Raw genomic sequence first — 20,464 nt, 5'->3', positions numbered from 1 at the left:
GAAACCCCCCCAAAAAGGCTAGTCTGATTATTGGACTGCATTGTTTGAAAAGAGACTCCTCTTTTGCTATTTTAGTCCAAAACTGCAACCCTGACATCTAAGCATGACCAAAGCTGTTGCATATTTTACGAAAAATAAACAGAACAAACAAACTAAAGGGAATGAACATGTGTTGCAGAATAAATGTGGGCACAAAATTGGAAACTTCAAATTTAGAAAACTTATTTGTGATTTGCAGAGATTATGAATGAAAAATGAAATGAGGGAAAAAATGGATCTGTTGGTTTGAGATATACCCCCAATCACATCAGATAGAAGTAATGGCTGATCTGTGTGTGACAATTTCAAGTTTGTTCAATATTAAAAGAATTACATGCCAATGTCCAGTTGCTCATATACATATAAGCATCTGTAAGTATCCCTAAGGATGATGGGGTACAACTGTCTTCTAAGCACTTAGGAGAATGCAAGGTCACTGCAAGTTTGAGGCCAGCCTCAACTACATGTTGAATTGCAGTCTAGTCAGGACTGTATAGGTAGAATTTTTCTCATTCCCGTCCAACAAAAGGTAAAAATTCACATATGTGTAAGCATGTTGGCAAGCTGAATATTATACATAAAGTGTATTGAAGAGAAATCAAGAACATTATAAAATAGGAAAAAATACATTTTGGGTGGCTATAGATTAATGATTAAGAGTGTGTGTGTGTGTGGGGGGGCGGTTAGGACATAGCTCGATGACACAGTATTTACCTAACATGCACAAAGCCTTGGGTTCCAAACGGCACAAGAGTGCATGTCCTTCCTCCTCCCAAGGATGGATGTTTGGTTGAATGTGGAATTTGTGCTTTGGTTTCCTCACCCAATAAAATGCTAGGTCTGCCTACTTTGGATGGTTCAAGCATGAGATGCAGATAAAGGATCTGTATAGTGGTCGACATATAGTAAATTCTCAATACACGTAAATGGGGTGTTATTGTTTCACCAATTATGTGGAAGTAAAGAGGTCGGAACAAGAGCTCATTTTCAGGATAAAGTCAAGATACATCTTTGAGGTCAGCAGTGACTGAACTGGACCCCTCTATGAAGAGGTGGAGGGGATCAAATGACGTCGACCGCCTTAGCAACAGGCCCCCAAAGAAGGTGAATTTCCGTAGCCAATAAGACTCTGAGCTCTGGCAGAGGTAGCCAATAGATGACGGAAAGAGGAAGAGGGAGGACGCGCCAATTCTCCTGCCTGAGCCTCGGCCCAACAAAATGGCGTCGGCGTCGGCCTCGCTTTGTTTCCGTGGCTCTTGCAGCGGCAGCAGCGGTAGCAGCCTCTGAGCTGTGAGGACGATCCAGCACCAGCTGCGGTGACTACTAAGATCCCAGTACGTTTCGCTCAGCCACTGGCGCCGAGGAGCGCAGAACGGTACCCAAGGGGTTGCCGAAGCCAAGCGGCCGTCCGAGCCAAAAACATGACCGCTGAGCCCATGAGGTAAAACGCAAGCCCTTGTCACGGGCCCCGGCGTTCTGCTCCCGGGCGCCTTCCACTCGAGTGGGGTGTTTGCAAAGACGTGCGCTAGGTGCCCTAGGCCCGCGCGCGGCTTCGCGGTCAGCGGCATCGTTTTCCCTCTAGGTGAGCGGGGCTGGGGGAGCGCGGTGGGAAGCCCCAGCCGGGGCTCGGGGTGTGTGTATGTGTGTGTGTGTATATGTATATGTATGTGTGTGTGTGTGTATGTATGTATGTATGTATGTATGTATGTATGTATGTATGTATGTATGTGTGTCGGTCGGGGGTGGCATGCGGCGCGCGCGTTGCCTTCCCCGCCTCCCGTCGCTGCGGAGTCGGGAGCCCCTGTTCGGCTCACGCCTCCGTGCCCGCGGCGTCGAGGCCGGTGGGTCGCGGGGCGCTGAGGGCTTACGGTCATTCTTCCTAATCTTGGGGCCTAGCGCTTGCGTGGGGAAGGAGGGGGAGGGGGGAGAAGGGGGATGGGGGGAGGAGGAGGGGCGGCGGGAGGAAGTGAGATCCTGGGACTAGCGAACCCCAATGGTCGCTTGCATTGGAAGTCCTCCGGCTCTCCGCGGATCCCGGGAGGACAGGCGAGCTTTGGAGGTAGGAGGGCCGGCAAGGTGCCTCGGAAAGGTGTCTTAGCTTTTTCCCCGACTCCAGATCCTAGAGGGTATCTTGGGATTCCTCCTGGGCGGCGGAGGCAGAGAAGGGCAGGCTAATGCCGGCTTTTGCTTTCTGAGAACAGCGACAGATTACTTTGCAGTGAAGTCCGGTTTTTAACGGGACATCCGTTGTCCCCCGCCTCCCCTGCGGCTAGGGGCACAAGTAGTTAGATCATGTTTTTTTTTTTAATTTGTTCCACGAGAATTGGGGAGCCGGTTAACGGGGATTCACCAGAAGATTTATTACAAAGGTAGATGAGAGCCCAGGCCCTATATTACCGATCAAATTAGATTCAGGCTGTTTTTCTATGCGTTTCTGATTTGCTTCTTGACTGTGTGGAGTAGTTAATCCGAAATGTAGACTGCTTTTATGCAGATGCTTTGGTTTTTCAGGTAGTTTGATATTTGACCTTTCATCCCAAGATTGAATTAAGTGATTTTTCTACTCGGATGGGATGCAAGCTTGGTGTCTTGTGGCAAAACAAAATTACAGGTAGCGTGTATCATAATTGCATCTGTAGTTGGCAAAAATGTGCCGTTGAGTGACTAGGACAGCACTTTAGAATTTGAGAATGAGCCTATCCGATTATTTTCTACTTTAACAAACAGCGCATAGATGATCTCTTGGGGAAAATATACTTCAGTTCTTAAAATACAGGTCCTTAGTTGTGTAAAGACCATTGCCTTCCTTTAACTGACCCAAGTAAAACAAATCTTTTTTTAAATGGAATATTAAGCAGCATTGGCTTTCATGTTCATTTATTTGAATGGACCACCTTACAGGTCAATATGACTAGATTTTACTTCATTTCTTAGTTGTCTGTATTTAAAACCACAGTTTCTCCTTTGTGGCTGGTGAAGCTGAACACTGAAGGATTTGAAGCCAGCCTGACTCAAAGCTAAAAATCTCCAAACAGAAAACAGGTGTTGCCTGTATTCTCTACCTATCCGGAGGCGGAGGAAGTTCAAGACCAGCCTGGTCAACATCCTATGACTGTCTCAAAAGGAAAAATAACTTAGGTTGTATTTGGATTTTCATCTTTTCTTCCCCTCTTTTTGAGACATGTAAAGCAAACTGGCTTTGAACTGAAGGATAATCATAAATTTTCCAGAGCTGGCATGACAGGTGTCACCATGTTAGGTTTTGCTAGGTTGGAGATTGAACCCAGAACTTTTGTATTATGTTAAGCAGGCATGCTTCCAACTGAGCTATCCCCTCTTCTTTTCCATACTGTGGATCTTGTGCCGCTGAGCTAACTCACTGCTCTCCAGGGCTGCACAGCCTGCCCTCTTTTTGAAACAGTTTCACTAAATTGACCAGGCTGGCCACTGGTTCCCGTCTCACCTTTTCCAGTATCTGGGACTAAAACATAGGATTTGGCACAACTTCCTTGGGGAACTCCTCCCCGTTTTTTCAGGATGAAGAAATTATGCATATCACTTTATACTGGGTTTTTGTTTATTACTGGTCTTGTTTTTTATATCCTGGTGTTGATAATAATAAAATTCAGTACTTACGTTCCTTGCATAATTTACAGATTTTAAGGTTACATTTAGTGTGTGTGTGTGTATGAGAGAGAGAGAGAGAGAGAGAGAGAGAGAGAGAGAGAGAGAGAGAGAGATCTTCCTTTCATCATGTGGGTGCTGGGGATAGAACTCAGGCTCTCAGTCTTAGCAGCAAACACCTTTTCCCACTGAACCATCTTGCCAGTTCATTTGTATTATGCTTTATTTTATTTTTTATAGTATAGAATATAAAGTTTATTATTCAGGGCATGGGAGGTAAGAGGGTAGTAGAGGCAGAGGAGAAAGACAGGGAGAGAGAGAGAGAGAGAGAGAGAGAGAGAGAGAGAGAGAGAGAGAGAGAGAAGAGGTGCCATGAGCACGTGGAGAAGAGGGGGAAGGGAATGGGGAAGGGGCGAGGGAACAGAGTGGGAACAAAAATGCAAGAGAAAACAAGAGATAAGGGCTGTATGCTTTATTTTTAAAGGTGTCCTCTTCCATTATTGTGAAGAGTCACCATGACCACAGCTACTCTGATTTAAACGTTTGATTGGGAGCTTGCTTACAGTTTCAGAGGTTTAGTTCATTATTATCATGGCGAGGAACACCATTTCCTGTCTCCTTTCAGTGTTGTTGACCTCGGTACACATTTCTCACTTGGGCTGGTTCCATGCCTGCTCTTCAGCTTTCCTTCAAAGGTACCTCATGACTCTGGCATCTCCAACATCTTGGAGTCTTCAATAAAAGCCAGGTTTCATCTTCGCAGCTTCAACACAATTGCCTCTCTAGGTCTCCACATAGGGACACCCCTGCCACAAGCCTGGCTTCTGTGGCTTTTCTGAGTCACAAAGGAGATTCCATAATCCCTTTCTTTTATCCAGAACCTCGTGGCCAATGCTGCCAAGTTCGGCTTGATGGGGCTGGAACTTGGTCCCTTCCTTCAATTACATTTGCATCTGCTTTCTGTTGCTCCTGGTTTCCTTCTCTGCTGAGGCTTTACAATCCCTCTCAGGCATAGGAAGTTCAGCTGGGCGGAGTCTTGCCCGGAGGATTCCTTTTAGCATCAAGCTTTTCTTTAAACTTTGTATCTCTTCAGCACCAAACTGAATTCCGCTACACTTCCTGGTGTGTCCTTTCTTTTGAAAGTGTATATTTTATGTTTCTCTTTTTCCAGTTTGCTTCTTTTCATTATATATCTGCATAAGAATGATAACTATTAACCACACTAGGTCAGTCAGTATGGTCAATATTGGTTTCTCTTAAAATCTTCTCTGCCAATGGCATTAATCTAAATCTCTCCAGTTTTTCTTTGGGTTGGTTTTTAGGGCAAGGACAAAAAGTACCCACATTTTGCCAGAATGTCACAAGAATAGTTTCTAGGCCACTTACTAATATTCTTCACCACTGAAACTTTTTGACTTGTCATACAGTTCAAATCTCCCTCAGCATTAGTGGTCTTCCAAGCTCCTAATAGGGATGCCCCATTAAGCCCTGCTTAAAATGGCCAACCGATTTTCTAGTTCAAAGCCCCAAACTCTTACACAGTCCTTCAGCAAACAGCATGGTCAGGCCTGTCACAGCAATACCCAGCTCCCTTGGACTAACTTCCTTTTTTAAAAAGAAATTATTTATTTTTATTTTCTGTGCATTGATGTTTTGTATGTAAGTCTTTGTGAACACTTCTTATCCCCTGGACTGGAATTACACACAGTTGTGAGCTGTCTTTTGAGTGCTGGCAATTGAACCTGGGCCCTCTGGAAGAGAGGCCAGTGCTCTTAACTGGTGAGCTATTTTTCCAGCTAACTGGTTCCAAGTTTCGTTTTAGTCACTGTTCTGTTGCTGTGAAGAGGCACCATGAACACAGAAACTCTTAGAAAGAAAACCTTTCATTGGGAGCTTGTTTACAGTTTCAGAGGTTTAGCATAGTGCTGAAGCAATAGCTTAGAGCTACATCCTGATCTGGAGGCAGAGGGAGAGGGGAGGAGGGGGTAGGGAGAGAGGGGTAGGGAGAGGGGGGGCGGGAGTGAGAAGGGAGAGAGGGAGGGAAAGAGACAGAGACTGGCTGGGCCTGGCATGCCTTTGGAAACCTCAAAGCCCACACTCCAGAGATGCCACACCTACTCCTCAAATACTCACTTCCTAATTAAACAATCCAATACGTGAGCCTTTGTGGGCCATTCTTATTCAGATCACAAGGCCGGAAGAGGCTATTGGGTCCCTTGAAGCTAGAGTTTGAGGCAGCTGTAAACTGAACTCTGGTTTTCTACAAGAGCTCTTAAGTGCTGCACCATCTCTCCAGACCCAACTTGTACAGTTTGGATTAATTTCCAGAATACTACTTCATGTTCCCTATTTTGCAGAGAAGGAAACAGAATCTGATGGAAGTTTTACAACTTGTAAATTCTCGTCTGTCTTTCTGGTTGAGAAAAGGTCTCAGTATGTGGCCCACGATAGCCTTAAACTCAGTTGGTAGTCCCTATTCAGCTTCCCAAGTGCTGGGGTTGGAGGTATTGGCCACCACTCCTGACTTCAGTAATTGAATTCCTTTAATTAATCTAAAGTTGTGGGGTGTCTGTGTGTGTGTGTGTGTGTGTTTTTGTGTGTTTGCCTGTTGAAGCCAGAATCTGGCGATGGATCCCTTGGAATTGGAGTTATAGGTAATTGTAAGCTGTGACAAAGGTACTGGGAAACTAGGGTCCTCTGAAAGAGCAGCAAGTGCCCTTAATTGTGGAGCCATTTCCAGTACCAGAAGTTTTAACCTGAAGGAATTAGTGCCTGCCTGCCTGCCTGCCTGCCTGCCTGCCTGCCTGCCTCTCTCTCTCTCTCTCTCTCTCTCTCTCTCTCTCTCTCTTCTTCCTTCCTTCCTTCCTTTTCTTCTCCCTCCCTCCCTTGCTTTCAACAGGATTTCTCTGTGTAGCCCTGGCTGTCCTGTCCTGGAATTTATTCTGTAGACCAGGCTGACCTCAAGAGATCTGCTTGCCTCTGCCCCCTGAGTGTTGGGATTAAAGGCGTGTCTTACTCCATCTACCCTTTCTTAGTGCCCCTTTAAAGGATTTTTTAATTGTTATATGCATTGGTGTTTTGCCTGCATGTATATTTGTGTGATGGTATCAGATCCCCTGGAATTGGAGTCACAGACACTTGTGAACTGTTATATGGGTGCTGGGAATTGAACCCAGGTCCTCTGGAAGAGCAGTCAGTGCTCTTAACTGCTCAGCCATCTCTCCAGCCCTCTTAATGTCTTCTTAAGCTGCCAACTTTTGCTCACTTTATTTTAGGCTCAATTTTTTTTGATAAAAGTAGGTTTTTTCCCAGCTGTTTTTAATATATTACAATTCACCTTCTAAATTGAAATGTATAATATAGTGAGGTGGGGGCTGGAGAGATGGCTCAGTGGTTAAGAACACTGACTGCTCTTCCAGAGGTCCTGAGTTCAATTTCCAGCACCCATATGGTGGCTCACAACCATCTGTAATGGGATGCAATGTCCTCTTCTGGTATGTTTGAAGACAGCTACAGTGTACTCATATAAATAAATAAATAATATTTAAAAAAACAAAAAAATATAGTGAGGTAATCAAACATTTAATTTCAGGAATGTCTTAAAATATGTAGTACCATTCCTTGTAAATAACCATATTTATAGGCCCAATGGTGGGCTTCTGGAGGCAGTGGCAGGTGGATCTCTGAGTTTGAGACTTGGCCTGCTCTACAAAGTAAGTTCCAGACAGCCAGCTACACAGAGAAACCGTGTCTTGAGGGGTGTGGAAAGCCCCAAAAGACAAAAATCACATATATCGACGTAGGGTGTTAATAAAAAAAACTACTGCCCTGATTATTGCTGTGGACGAATTTCATGGGGGTTATTAAGGGTGAAGTGTCACTGATCTCCCTGGTCATCATAATCCCATTTATAGAAAAGAAACCAATAGGCAATGCTCGAGAGTCAAGCCAAAACCCAGTTTCTCCATTGCTCCACCCTTCCTGGCTTTTCATCTTTATAGCTTTCAATGTGAAACAGATATAATGTGTGCAGCCATACTTTATCATTCATTGTCTTTTGTGTAGTAATTCCAGATGTTTTTCTTCATTAAAATTTCTAAGTAGGAGAAAAGCTAATTTTTCACTTGTGTTTACAAAAAACCAGAAATGTTCTCGGGCTCTGTGGTAGGAAAATGCCCAATAGGCAAGAGCCAGGAAAATGTAACAGATGATCTGGCTAAATTATATGCTGAATAACCAGCTTAGATTTAAAAACTTTTCTTTTTTTAAAAAAGATTTATTTATTTTATGTATATGAGTACACTGTAGCTGTCTCCAGACACACCAGAAGAGGGCATCAGATCCCATTACAGATGGTTGTGAGCCACCATGTGGTTGCTGGGAATTGAACTCAGGACCTCTGGAAGAGCAGCAGCCAGTGCTCTTAACCGCTGAGCCATCTCTCTTATATTTTTAAGACGGAGTCTCACCTTGTTGTTTTGGTTACCTGGAACTCTTTTAGATCCTGCTCAAATGTTAGAAGATGTAAGCCACCCTACTACCCTGCTGGCCAGTTTTTTTTTTTAAAGGACTGAGTCTCACTGTGTAGCTCAGGTTGTCCTTAAGTTTTACATCCTTTGGTCTCAGCTTTAATGTAGTCGGAATTACAGACTCCACTTTTGGCTTTTAGTCTCTTTAACTTTTTTTTTGTTGTTGTTGATTTGGTTTTTGTTTTTTTTTCGAGACAGGGTTTCTTCCTGTAGTCTTGGTTCTCCTGGAACTTGCTCTGTAGACCATTCTGGCCTCGAACTCAGGTCCACCTGCCTCTATTTCCAGAGTTCGGGGATTGAAGAAATCCACCACCACCACCTGGCTAACTTTTTTTTTTTTTTTTTTAAAGATTTTTGTTATTGTTTTGGTTGACTTATGTTTTTGACATTGTGGAAAATCAACATCTGGTCACTTAGAACTTGCATTATAGAGATCTTGGTATAGAGAGAATTGATGGTACAGAGATTTGATGGGACTTCTCATTCTAATCCTTATGGCAAGTGATTATTTGAAATGCTGACAGTCGAATAATGTGTTATTCTCTTCCACCCAGTCTTGGGGACCCAGCCAAGGGTTTTGTGTATGCTAGGCAAGCACTACGACTAAGACTAAATTACATCCCAGCTGTTACAGGTCGGTTGGTCTGTCTGTCTTTCTTTCTTTTTCTTTCTGTCTTTGTTTCTTTTTTCTGTCAATAGGAAGCTTATTTAAACAAGATGCTTTATTTAAAGGAGAACTGTGTAGGATGCGTTTTCTTTTTTGTTATTTTTCTTATGTTCCTTCTGGAGCTGAGGACTAAACCCAGGGCCTAGCAAAGTAAACCTAGGACTAAACCTTGCCTAGCAAGAGCTCTACCACTGAGCTAAATCCCCAACCTCAGTTCATTTTTTTCAAGACTACTTTACCACTACTAAAAGATAGATTGCCATACATGTAACTGTTATATAAAAAAAAAGTTAGGAAATTGTCCTTGGTTTTACAGTGACAAAGAAAAACATTAGCCAGGTGATGGTATCACATGCCTTTTAGTCTCAGCACACGGGAGACAGAGGCAGGTTGGATTTCTGAGTTTGAGGTAGTCTGGTCAACAGAGCTAGTTTTAGGATAGCCAGGAATACACAAAGAAAATCTGTCTTGAAAAATTTTTTTTTCTACAGTCTAACAAGGTGTGTAAAGAGTTTTATGTTGTTGAGTTCATTTGTTCCTGCAGTATAAAGAGGAATGAGCAGGCCATTAGTGGAGAAAGGGGATATTTTCTCAGAACCAGTACCTTCCTCCAATCTCCATTTGAAGTTGGCTGAAACAGAAGACTGGCAATTCAGTTTAAAGAAGCTCACTATGCTTGTCCATGGACACCAATTTCTTTCTGTACATACAGCAAAGGAGCAGGGAAGCGGGTGGGGGGAAGAACAGAGAAACTGCTGGGACCAAGTTGTGGCTTTCTATTGGAGAATATGTTCTTGGCCTATAACACAATTTCGGGGGTAAAATAGCAATTTCCCTTTCAGTAGACAGCTCCTGTCTGCTGCTGAAATGCATGAATCTTCTGTTCATCTTCCATTTCTAACTGTGCAGTTCTGTCTGGTTCACTGATCGATTGTCCATTAGACCAGGAGCTGATCTGCCTCACTGACAAACTCTCTTGTTGCTAATAGGCTTTCATAGGGTATAGGCCTCTTACTTTTCACTGCACCACAGAAGCACCCTGCCCCAGACCACCTTCACGTTAACATAATTCTTGTTTTCAGGCTTGACTCCTTCCGTGGCTTTCTCATCTGTCTTGGGGAGAGCCACCTCACAAAAGAGGCTCAGGTCCACACTGAAGCAACGAATAAGCAGCACCAGGGTTAACAGAAGGTGGCAGCACTAGTGGACCACAAAACCTAACTTGTCTGTCTTGTCTGTCTGTCTGTCTGTCTTTTTTTTTTTTTTTTTTTTTTTTTTTTTTTTTTTTTTTTGGTTTTTCGAGACAGGGTTTCTCTGTGTAGCCCTGGCTGTCCTGGAACTTACTCTGTAGACCAGGCTGGCCTCAAGCTCAGAAATCTGCCTGCTTCTGCCTCCCAAGCACTGGGATTAAAGGCGTGCGCCACCACCGCCCGTCTGTCTGTCTGTCTGTCTGTCTGTCTCTCTCTCTCTCTCTCTCCCTCCCTCCCTCCCTCCTTTCCTCCCTCCCTCCCTCTCCCTCTTTCCTCTCTTTCCTCTTTCCTCTCTTCCTTTCCTCCTCTCCTCCTCTCTTTCCCTCCTCCCTTCCTTCCTTTCTTCCTATTTTACATTGTTACTTTTAATAATGTGCATTTGTGTATGTATGTATCACATGATGTGGGTGCTAGGATTTGAACTCAGGTCTTCTTGAAGAGCAACAAAGGATCATTTTAATGAATGAGCTATGTCTCCATGCCCATCTCCATTTTAGACAAGGTCTCCATTGTGTAACTCTGGGTGGGATAAAACTTGCTATGTAGGCTAGGTTGTTTTAAAACTCAGAGATGTGCCTGCCTCTGCTTTTCAAGTGCTGGGATTAAATGCATGTACCACCACACTGGCTAGTTTCAAAGTAGAAGTTGTCTGAATTGAGAGATGTTAGTTAGTGTCTTTGAAAGTGTCTGGTATGCTGTTATTACCAAGCAACTGTATAATAAGCCAATATTTTAAATACACTATTTGAGCAATATTTGTGTGTATGTGTGTGTGTGTGTGTGTATGTATTTCAACTGAGTGAGACCCTGCCTAAAAATGAAAAGAGTAAACAGGGCTGTGAAGATAGGGTAGTGGTATAGTCCTTGTGTAGCATGAGTGAGGAGTCTCGGGGAGTTCAGTCCTTCCTAGTATTGCAAAATATTCGTGACCCTAAGTTTTCAGACACTGGTTTCTTGTGGTCTAGGCTGGCATCAGGCTCCTTGTACTCTTAATCTGCCTTCTCCTAACAGCTGTGATTGTAGGCATTCAACTTTAACCCTGATTTTGATCAGGCTAGGTTTTGGTAACTTTTGATGTAGTTGGTCATGGAGCTGTCACTTATATATTGTAGTTTTCTGTAGGTAAGTATATGCTATATATAGATGTGACTTTTCCACTATGTGTGGTGGTGCATATCTATCTAATCCCAGTTATTTCAAGGTTGAGGCAGGAGGATTATAAATTCTAGACAAACCCGTGCAACATCTTACAAATCTGTCTCAAAAAGCAAAACAAAACAATATCTTTGGCTGAGCAATGGTGTCCCACACTTAATCCCAGCACTTGGGAGGCAGAGGCAAGCTGATCTCTCTGAGTTTGGGGCCAGCCTGATCTACAGGGTAAGTTTCAAGAAGCCAGGGCTCAACAGAGAAACCCTGCCTTGAAAAAACAAAAAGGGGGCTCTGCTTATAGAATTTCATTTTATTTGCTTTTTGGGTTGTAGGGTGAAGGGTAGTGCTGAGGGGTAGTTTACTTATTCAGTGTACATCATTTTTGCTCTGAAACTTAGAGGATTGTAAACAGATGTTTTGTTGCTGATGTGCTCGGTATCATTTATACATAAAGGGCAGACATTTGTTGGGAAGAGTAACCATTTTGCTTGAAGGTTGCTAATTTTGGCTCTAGATTTTGTTCTACTTTAGATCTATTGTATCTCTGTCTTTGTGATTGAAATGATAGCTCTGAAAAGACCTATTATGATAGCCAGTTCTTTTTGTTGGGAAAGATTTTCTTGCCCTGAAAAAAGTTCTTTGAGATTTTCCCTATAGCTACTATTTTCACATCCTGCCTCTGAGAAGTCTGGTTTGGCTTAAAATAGTCATTTCTCTTCTTGGCTTTCTTCTTGGTTTCTTATCTCTTGTTCCTCATAATGTTCCTCATAATTTTTGTTCAGGGTATTACTGGTATGATTGTAGAGTTGGCATATCAGTAACCTACACCACATTTTGGGAGAATGCCTTGTCAGTTGATCTAATACTTGAGTGTCAGTGAGGAGCAAAGCTGGGCACTGTTAGTGTGTGTAAAAGGTAATACAAATTTATGTCTTTCCCACATCCCTTCATTGCACCACTTCTCAACCCCTCACCCTCCACTCCATCCTCATTCAGCAAGATGGCTCAGCAGGTAAAGGTGCTTACATTTTGCCCCTGAAATGCCCATGGTGGAAGGAGAGAACTGATTTACAAGCCTCCATGTGTACTATAGCCCATGCCACCTCTCCAGGACTCTGCAGGATTTCCTCTGCAGAGTCAGAGGTCAGCACTCTGTGATCTAGCTACCAATTTGGGGCCCTTATTTATTTAAAATTTCTGTAAAGGTCCATTGGAACATACCCAAGCCTGCTTGTTTATTCCACCTGGCTGCTTTTGTAGCAACTACAAAAAAATCATTTTGTAGTTGCAGAGTTGAATAGTTGCCTCTTATAGTCTACAAAGCCTAATGGAAGTGTTCTCTGGCCTTTATAGAAAGCTCGCTGGTTTTCTCCACTGAGTAAATGTAGGAAGACCACACCCAGCGAGTAGAGTTCATAAAAATACATGCATAAACATGTGTTCATGCCAAACGATTATCAGCTACCTCCATTCACTAGTTCACTATGTTAGAAGCTACACCTAACTTCATCTTAACAGTTTTCCATTCAATTTCTATTTCTATTACGCAGTAATTCACAAGCTGCAAATGTTTGTTTTCAGACAGTCTTAGGGAAAGGAGGCCTGAACCTCACCTTATAAAGCCCATTCTGGCTTTAAGCATACCCTGATCCTCTTGCATTACTTCCTGTGAGTGTAAAATATGGCATATGCTATCATACCTGGCTTATGAACTGCTGTTCTTCTGAAGCCCACTTCAACAAGCAGATTTCAGGTCTGTTTTCAAGGCAGAGTGTCACACGTACTGTGTACATTTCTGGATCTTGTGTAAAATTGCTGTCATTTTGGAACTGAAGAGATGGCTCTGTAGTTAAGAGCACTCACTGGCTGCTTTTCCAGAGGACCCAGGTTCAATCCCTAGCACCCACATGACACCTCACAAGTGTCTGTAATTCTTGTTATACCTTCTTCAGGCTTCTGCAGTGTTGCTCAAGTGTGGTGCATAGACATTCATACACGTACATATACAAAACATATACATAAGATAAAGGGAAAAAGCCTGCTGTTGTTCGATCATTCCTTCTTTCTTTCTTTAGGGTCTCACTCTGTAGTTTAGCCTTCCTTCCTCATCACTTTCCACTCCCAGTTTCCTTGCTTGCTTGTTTGTTTAGACAGGGTCTCACTCTGTAGTCCAGTCTTCTTTCTTTATCATCTTCCCTTCCTGGTGCTGGGATTATAGGCATGAGCCACCACATACAGTATAACAGTATTTTCATCTTAGCACCACTACTTTCAGGAACTCATTTGTTATATTATTGGACTTATTGTAATTGTTATCCTGTAAAAAATACTGATTCATCAGGTATTTTAGGAGTATTGTGAAAATCAAGGAAATTATTGGCTATAAAGCAGATTAGTGTCAGACTCACTAATTTCTCATATTACTACTGATTATTATTGCCGTGTACCAGAAAATGTTCTAAACACACTGAACCAGATGGGTAGGAGCACTGCCCCACAGAGTTTACATTGTCCTTTTACAAATCTCTTAGGATATGCCCATCAAATTGCCATTTGAATAATTTTGTTTAATACCCACAGATTAGTGCTCCTGCCAGACCTTTCTTTTTTTTCTACCGTGAGTGATGGAAACTGTGGGCTCAAATTGTCAAGCCTGCTGGAAATCTGGAAATCAGTGAATGTTGAATGCTCAGCCTATGTGGTACGTGTATATCACTTCCTGTAAGTCTTAGAGAATATTACAGAACCGGGACAGACAGAATGTAAGAACTAGAAGTAGCTACAGCGATGACTTGCTGTTCTTTCAGAGAGTGAGCTTACATGTGCACACTTACATACACACAGGCAAACACTCATACACATAAAAAAGGCTGGAAGAAGTGGAGAGAGGTAGAACTTCTTAAGAACATATCACTGTAGCTTTAATTTTTTTCAATGCCTGCTTTTAATGATTTAATGTTCTTAAATGCTTTAACCTCCCTTCTAGCCCACTACCCACCAGAGGTAGTGGAAAAGAAGGAATATGGGGTAAGTAGGCCTGTTTAGAAAGGTTCTTTGGAGCATCAGTATTGTCCAGAAATCATCAGTTCAGTTAACAGGTTAGCAGTGGCACTTGAAACACTTCACAGATAAACTAGCAGTCCAGTTTGATGGAGTTGGGATAGCAAATGTAGATTAGCAGTGGTGATGGCACGACCTAGCAGAGACAATCAGACCTCAGCCAAATTGATACGAATCAGCAGGAGGGATGGATTAAGATCAGTAGAGATGTCAGGAGAAGTTCTCTGCTGTGCATCTCACAATAATGCGGAGATGAGCAAATAAGCCAGACTAGGAAGCATTGTAAAGCTAGCTCTACAAGCAAGCCCCTCTCACAGTCCATTGTGTCCTATTCATACTCCCTGCAAACATTGCATGTCCTCTGGGGGGCTTGTCTCACCACGTCTTGCCATATGAGTCTGTATCAATCAGCTGACATCACTCTGCCAATCCCACGTCTGAAGAAGTGGCAAGAGGCCACAAAAACTTTTCCAGAAGTTTTTGATGTGTTTCTCTATGGAGTCATGACAAATTGAGCTCAACAGTGCATGTAAGGTGAACCAATAAATGGGTGGTGTTAGTGAAGAATCCTTCATCACACATCCTTTTACATGTCTGCTTTAGCAAATCATCCTTTCAACTGTGCCTGCTTCAGGAGAACACCATCTGACACAACTGACTTTCCAAAGAACCCTTAAGTTCTCACTTCGCATCACTGTTATACTTTTTAAAAAAGGTTTATTTTTACTTATGCATATGTATGTTTTTTTGTGTGTGTATGCACTTTTGGTGGGTGCCTGTGGAGACCAGAAGAGGGCATTGGATCTCCTGGAGTTGGAGTTACAGGAGAGGATGTGAGATGCCCAATATAGATGCTAGGAATGGCTCCTGTCCTCTTGCAAGGGTAGCAAGCACTCTTAAGTTCTGAGCCATTTTTCCAGCCCTGCTGTTACATATTTGATCCCACAGGGGTTGTAATTACTGCTGTGGGATCAAGTATGTGCCTGATAGCATTATGGTTTTTTTTTGGGGGGGGGGTCGGTTAGACCTCCATGAAAATGACTGCTAGGAGAGATGAGCTCAAGAGGCACTACTCCTTGTCTGTCAATAGCCAATTAACTATCAGTGGGGGATATCTTTAGTGGTGTGTAAGTAATCCCTCACTAGGCCGGCTAAGTAAACCTAGTAAAACTTCCTGAAACTAGAAGAGGGGCTAGGTTGGAAGATGAAGGAAATCAGTGGCAACTGAAAGAGAGTAGGATCGCAATAGAGATGAATGATAAGAATATATACATATGAAACATAGACTATTATATATAATCAACATACAATAATATCAAACCTGTGCTAATATATATTTTGGCTACTAATCCAGTTCTCTGCCTGGAAAATGCTTTTGGTGTTGTTGAAAAGATATTTTAATATCCATTTATAGAAAAAAATACATTTAAATTAAAATGAGTATTTTAACTAAGGCTGGGACATGCCTGTAACCCAAGTTCTTGGGTGATAGAGGCTGGAAGACCAAGAGTTTAAGGTTAGTAGTTTCTTTTGTGCGTGCCCTAGGGATTGAGCCTTGGGCAGGGCTTCCTGTGTGCTTACCATGGGCTAACCTGCCAGTATAGAGAACGCTAGTTTTCCACCTTTTCTCTTTCTCCCTTTTCCTGTTTTGATTTACTTTTGTATGTATGTGGGTGTGTATGTGTGTGAATAGGTGGTCGATGCCTGCAGTGGCCAGAAGAGAATGGATCTGGAGTTACAGGCATTTGTGAGCTGCCTGATGGGTAGCTGGATTGTAACTCTGGTTCTCTGTAAGAGCAGCAAGTACTCTTTTTCTAAGATTTAGGTTTATTTTTATTTATGCTTCAATGTTTGTGTATATTGTGAGTGTATGCTACATGTGTATGCTACAGAGTCTAGAAGAGGGTGTTGGGTTCCCTAGAACTGGAGTTCCAGGTTGTTGTGAAACACTTGATATGGATGCTAGGGACTAAACTCAGGTCCTCTAATAGAAGAGCAGCAACTGTTTCTAACCATTGAGCCATCATCTCTCCAGTTGGAAGCAAGTACTCTTAACTGCTGAGTCATCTTACCTGGCTTCCCACCTCACCTTTGTTTTGGTGCTCCGAGTTAAACTCAGGACCTGGGACATTGTAGGGCTTCTATCCTGCCTCTGCTTTCTGAGTTCAGGCCTTCCCAGGCCAGTATGTTACAGCCCTTTCAAGAGTCTGAGCAATTGGGGCAGAATTGCACGTAATAGGTGGTATTTGCGTGGCTCAGGTAAGGATCTCATGACTTTCCTCTTCCTCTTCTTCTTCCTCCTCTTCTTCCTCCTCTTCTTCCTCTTCTTTTTCTTCTTCCTCTTCCTCCACTTCCTTGTGTTGAGATTATTATTAGTTATGTATTGCCACTCCTAGCTTTATGCACTGCTAAGAGGGAACCTAGGGCTTGGTGCATGCTACTAGGTAAGTGTTTGCCAAGAGAGCGACATCCCCAGCCCTCCTTTTTTTTGAAGACAGGTTTCTCACTGTGTAACTTTAGTTGTTCTGGAGCTTGTTTTGAACTTTCAGCTATCCTCTTTCTGCCTCCCAAGTGCTGGTATTTTCTATTTTAAAAATCAAAATTTCAACAGGTACTTACTTTTTTCTGTGTGTGGATATGTATATGCCACAGTAACTGTATGGAGGTCAACTTGTGGAAATACATTTTCTCCTTCCTTTTGGGTTCCATGGCTTGGCATCAGCACCTTTACCTGCTATCTAACTGTTCCTCTTTTTCTTTTTTAAAAATGTTGACTGTTTCATGAATTTGTGATTCATTTTTGCTGAGGCCATGTTAATCTTCCCTGCATCATTCCAGTTTTAGCATATAGGCTGCCAAAGAGCACTGAAGAAAAAAATTTTTATAGTTACTTTTGTGTGTGTGTGTGTGTGTGTGTGTGTGTGTGTGTGTGTGTGAGTGATGTACATGTCAAAGGGCAACTTGTAGGAATCTGTTTTCTTTTTTCAGTATGTTATTCTTGGGGAGAGTCAGGCATAATGGCAAGTGTCCTTAGTTATTGAGCTATTGAAATGGAAACTTCTAGTTCTTTGGAAAGTATGCCAAAGGATGTTTTGCTGGGGCACACAGGTGAAATGATATCTTGCTAAAGCAGACACATGAAAGAATGTTTTCCTGAAGCAGACACAGGTGAAAGGATGTTTGGATATAGCAGACATGTGAAAGGACGCTTGGTAAATATGGGCCCACAGACATTTGGGGATGAGCACTGAGCCTTGGTTTGGTTTGCTCTGTATGCTGTCCTTTGCTAAAGACAGGCATGTATTGGTTCGCCATCCATAGCATTGCTGAACTCAACCTGTGATACACTTCCATTGAGAGAAACTCACCCAAGAACTGTTCGTGATTCCTGTGGCAGCTTGCCTCTTCAGCAGCCTTGCCTCAGGCCAATTGGCAGGCCTGGTGGTTTCTTCAGGATTGAACTACACCTGCCTGGTATCTGCTTGTTGAAAGGACTGGACTGTAGTTGCTGGTTCATGTCTGGTGTTTGCCTGCCTAGAGGACTGGTCTGCAGCTGCTGAGTCTTGGTTTTTGTTATGGGACTGAATTGTTGCCCAAGAAGATTAAGCTCACCTCCAAAGAATTATTGCTGAACAAGTCCACTTCCCCCTATCCTAATAACCTTTCTTTTCAACTACCTCTGCTGGGCTAGGGGAGAGATTGAACCCTTATTAAAAGTAGGTTGCAAAAAATTATGCCAAGAAGCTATCTTGCTGGCATTGAGGAAGGTGTGTGTGTGTGTGTGTGTGTGTGTGTGTGTGTGTGTAAGTAAATGAAAGTAATTTATTTAAAAAAATCTGTATTAGGTGTTTTTCCTGCATGTGAATGTCTGTGTACTACATGTGTGCCTGGTACCCATGTAGGCTAGAAGATGGCATCGAATTCCCCTGAAATAGGAGTTACAGACAGTTTTGAGCCACTACAGAGAAACCAAATCTGGGTCCTCTGCAAGAGCAACCAGTGCTTTTTAACTACTGAGTCATCTCTCTAACCCGAGGAAGTAAAAATTTTAAGCTGATTCTGTTGAAGAAATTGTATAAAACAGTAACAGGCCAGAGATATGAAAATAAGTTGAAAGAAATTAAGGGGCTAAAAAATGATAGAAAACAATAAAACATCAATATAAGGCCAAGTCTGTGTGAATCATATTATTGAACCATTTATTGTTAACCTATTTCAAGACAGTAGAAAATTAATCTTTGAATTACAATTTTCTTTTCTCAACTGGGCAGTGGTGCCTCATTCTTTTAGGCCTAGCACTTGGGATGCAGAGGCAGGTGGATGGATCTCTGAGTTCCAGGCTGGCCTGGTCTATGGAGTGAGTTCCAGGCTAGTCAAGCTATGCAGAGACACCCTGACTTGAAAAACCAACCAGCGAGCCAGCCAGCCAGCCAGCCAGCAGCCAGCCAGCCAGCCAGCAGCCAGCCAACCAGCCAGCCAGCCAGCCAGCCAGCCAGCCAGCCAGCCAACCCACCAGCCCACCAACCCACCAACCCACCAACCCACCAACCCACCAACCCACCAACCCACCAACCTACCCACCCCAAGACCCAAAGCCAATTTGCTCTTTTCATTTTTGCCATTTGACCTTTCATTTTTCTCTTTTGTAGTAAAAATTATGAATTGTGGTAGATACTTAAAAAAGAAAAAAATGCGTATCTTAAAATCTGAGCCATTTTCTGTGTTTGTGTTTTTATTTATCAGACATGTGTTGGAAACAACATAGGTGCTGGATATATGGTGACCCAATAATCTCAGCATTCATGAAACTCTGACAAAAGAGGATCATGAGTTCTTATCTAGTCTGGGGAACTTTGAAATCTCTACCAAATGCATGCATTAAAAGAAACCAAGTGTGGTGGTGGTGGCACATGCCTTTAATCCTAGCACTTGGGAGGCAGAGGCGGCCTGGTTTACAGAGTGAGTTCTAGGGCCAGCCAGGACTACAAAGAGAAACTCTGCCTCAAAAAACCAACCAACCAACCAACCACTCTTCCCAAAAACACCAACAAAAAGGGAAACTAGGGCCCTGAGAGATGGCTTAGTTAATTAAGGTACCTGCTTCTAAGCCCAAGGACTTGAGTTCAATTCCCAGGACCCACATGGTAGAAGGAGCAAACCAGTTCCCACAAGTTGCCTCTGACATCCACATGCGTGGATACACACACTAAGTAAAACATAATAAAACATGGAAAAGTACTGTACTTGTTATGCAAGAGTTGTGACTCAATTCAGCCCCTAGGGGGAATGTAAAGGTAAAAGGAGAGAACTCCAGAAATTGTCCTCTGACCTCCACACATGCATTATACACACATATATACAGTAATAATGAATACTTAAAATCAATAAATTAAAACACCTGGACTCTTGAATCGTACAACTTTAAGCAGTCTCCCGACATTTTCACATGTGTTTTTCCGTAAAAATTGTTTCCGCTGGAACCTAGTGTCTCAGAGCAGCGTTTTTAGTTCTCATGTCTCCATGGTTCTTTTAGGGCATGGGCATGTTCATACCCTTTTTATTATATTTGAGAGTTTTCCACTCATATTTGTTGTAGCTTTTATATTTGCTACTTTTTTTATTAATTGCATATCACACAGAAAAAAAATTTACCATTTTTTAACCATTACACTTTTTTTGAGAGTTTCATTGATTAGTCTTGGCTCTCTTGGAAATTGTTATATAGACCAGGCTGGCCTTGAACTCGCAGCAGTCCTCCTTGCTCTCTCCAGTGCTGAGATTACAGGTGTGACTACCACAGTTAGCTATCTTAACTTTTTGTTCATTTTCATTTTCTTCTTCTTCTTCTTTTTTTTTTTTTTTTTTTTTTAGGTGGAGGTCTCACGTAGCACAACTGGCCTGGAACTTGATAATGTAGCCGTGGATGACCTTAAGCTTCTGATCCTCCTGCCTCCTTCTCCCAAGTTGGAATTACAGGTATATACCTCTATGCCCTGTTTTATTTTAGTCTTTTTTTTTTTTTTTGAGACCGACTCACTATGTAACCTTTGTCGGCCAGGAGCTCACTATGTAGACTAGGCTAGCCTCAAATTTTTAGAGATCTACTTGTCTCTGTCTCCCAAGTCCTGGGATTAATGAAATGT

General features: G+C 42.6%; 1 protein-coding gene, 1 long non-coding RNA gene and 1 other non-coding gene across 10 annotated transcripts in view; 2 read left to right on the top strand and 1 right to left on the bottom strand.

Annotated features, from left to right (window-relative positions):
* The first annotated feature begins 1,218 nt into the window (after positions 1–1,218).
* Atrx (ATRX chromatin remodeler) overlaps positions 1,219–20,464 on the top strand; it is a 129,300-nt gene continuing 110,054 nt past the window's right edge. For 6 of the 8 annotated variants that reach the window (XM_034486303.2, XM_034486300.2, XM_034486298.2 and 3 more), the window contains exon 1: positions 1,219–1,480. In XM_034486303.2, coding sequence (XP_034342194.1) covers positions 1,461–1,480 — 20 coding nt within the window. In that variant the 5' untranslated portion in view covers positions 1,219–1,460. Of the gene's footprint in view, positions 1,622–20,464 lie in introns of all 8 variants that reach the window. The other 2 variants (XM_076919110.1, XM_034486301.2) reach the window with 1 other exon arrangement.
* On the top strand, positions 2,013–19,031 carry LOC143435610 (uncharacterized). The gene is made up of 2 exons (XR_013106087.1): positions 2,013–2,098; positions 18,593–19,031. It is a non-coding gene; the product is annotated as an uncharacterized LOC143435610 (long non-coding RNA).
* Positions 17,085–17,187, bottom strand: LOC117695551 (U6 spliceosomal RNA). The gene has a single exon (XR_004604617.1). It is a non-coding gene; the product is annotated as a U6 spliceosomal RNA (small nuclear RNA).

This window comes from Arvicanthis niloticus, chromosome X, assembly GCF_011762505.2.
Source record: "Arvicanthis niloticus isolate mArvNil1 chromosome X, mArvNil1.pat.X, whole genome shotgun sequence".
Classification (NCBI taxonomy): Eukaryota; Metazoa; Chordata; class Mammalia; order Rodentia; family Muridae; genus Arvicanthis; species Arvicanthis niloticus.
Note: the sequence above shows the minus strand (reverse complement) of the source record. Positions and strands in the feature narration are given on the sequence as shown.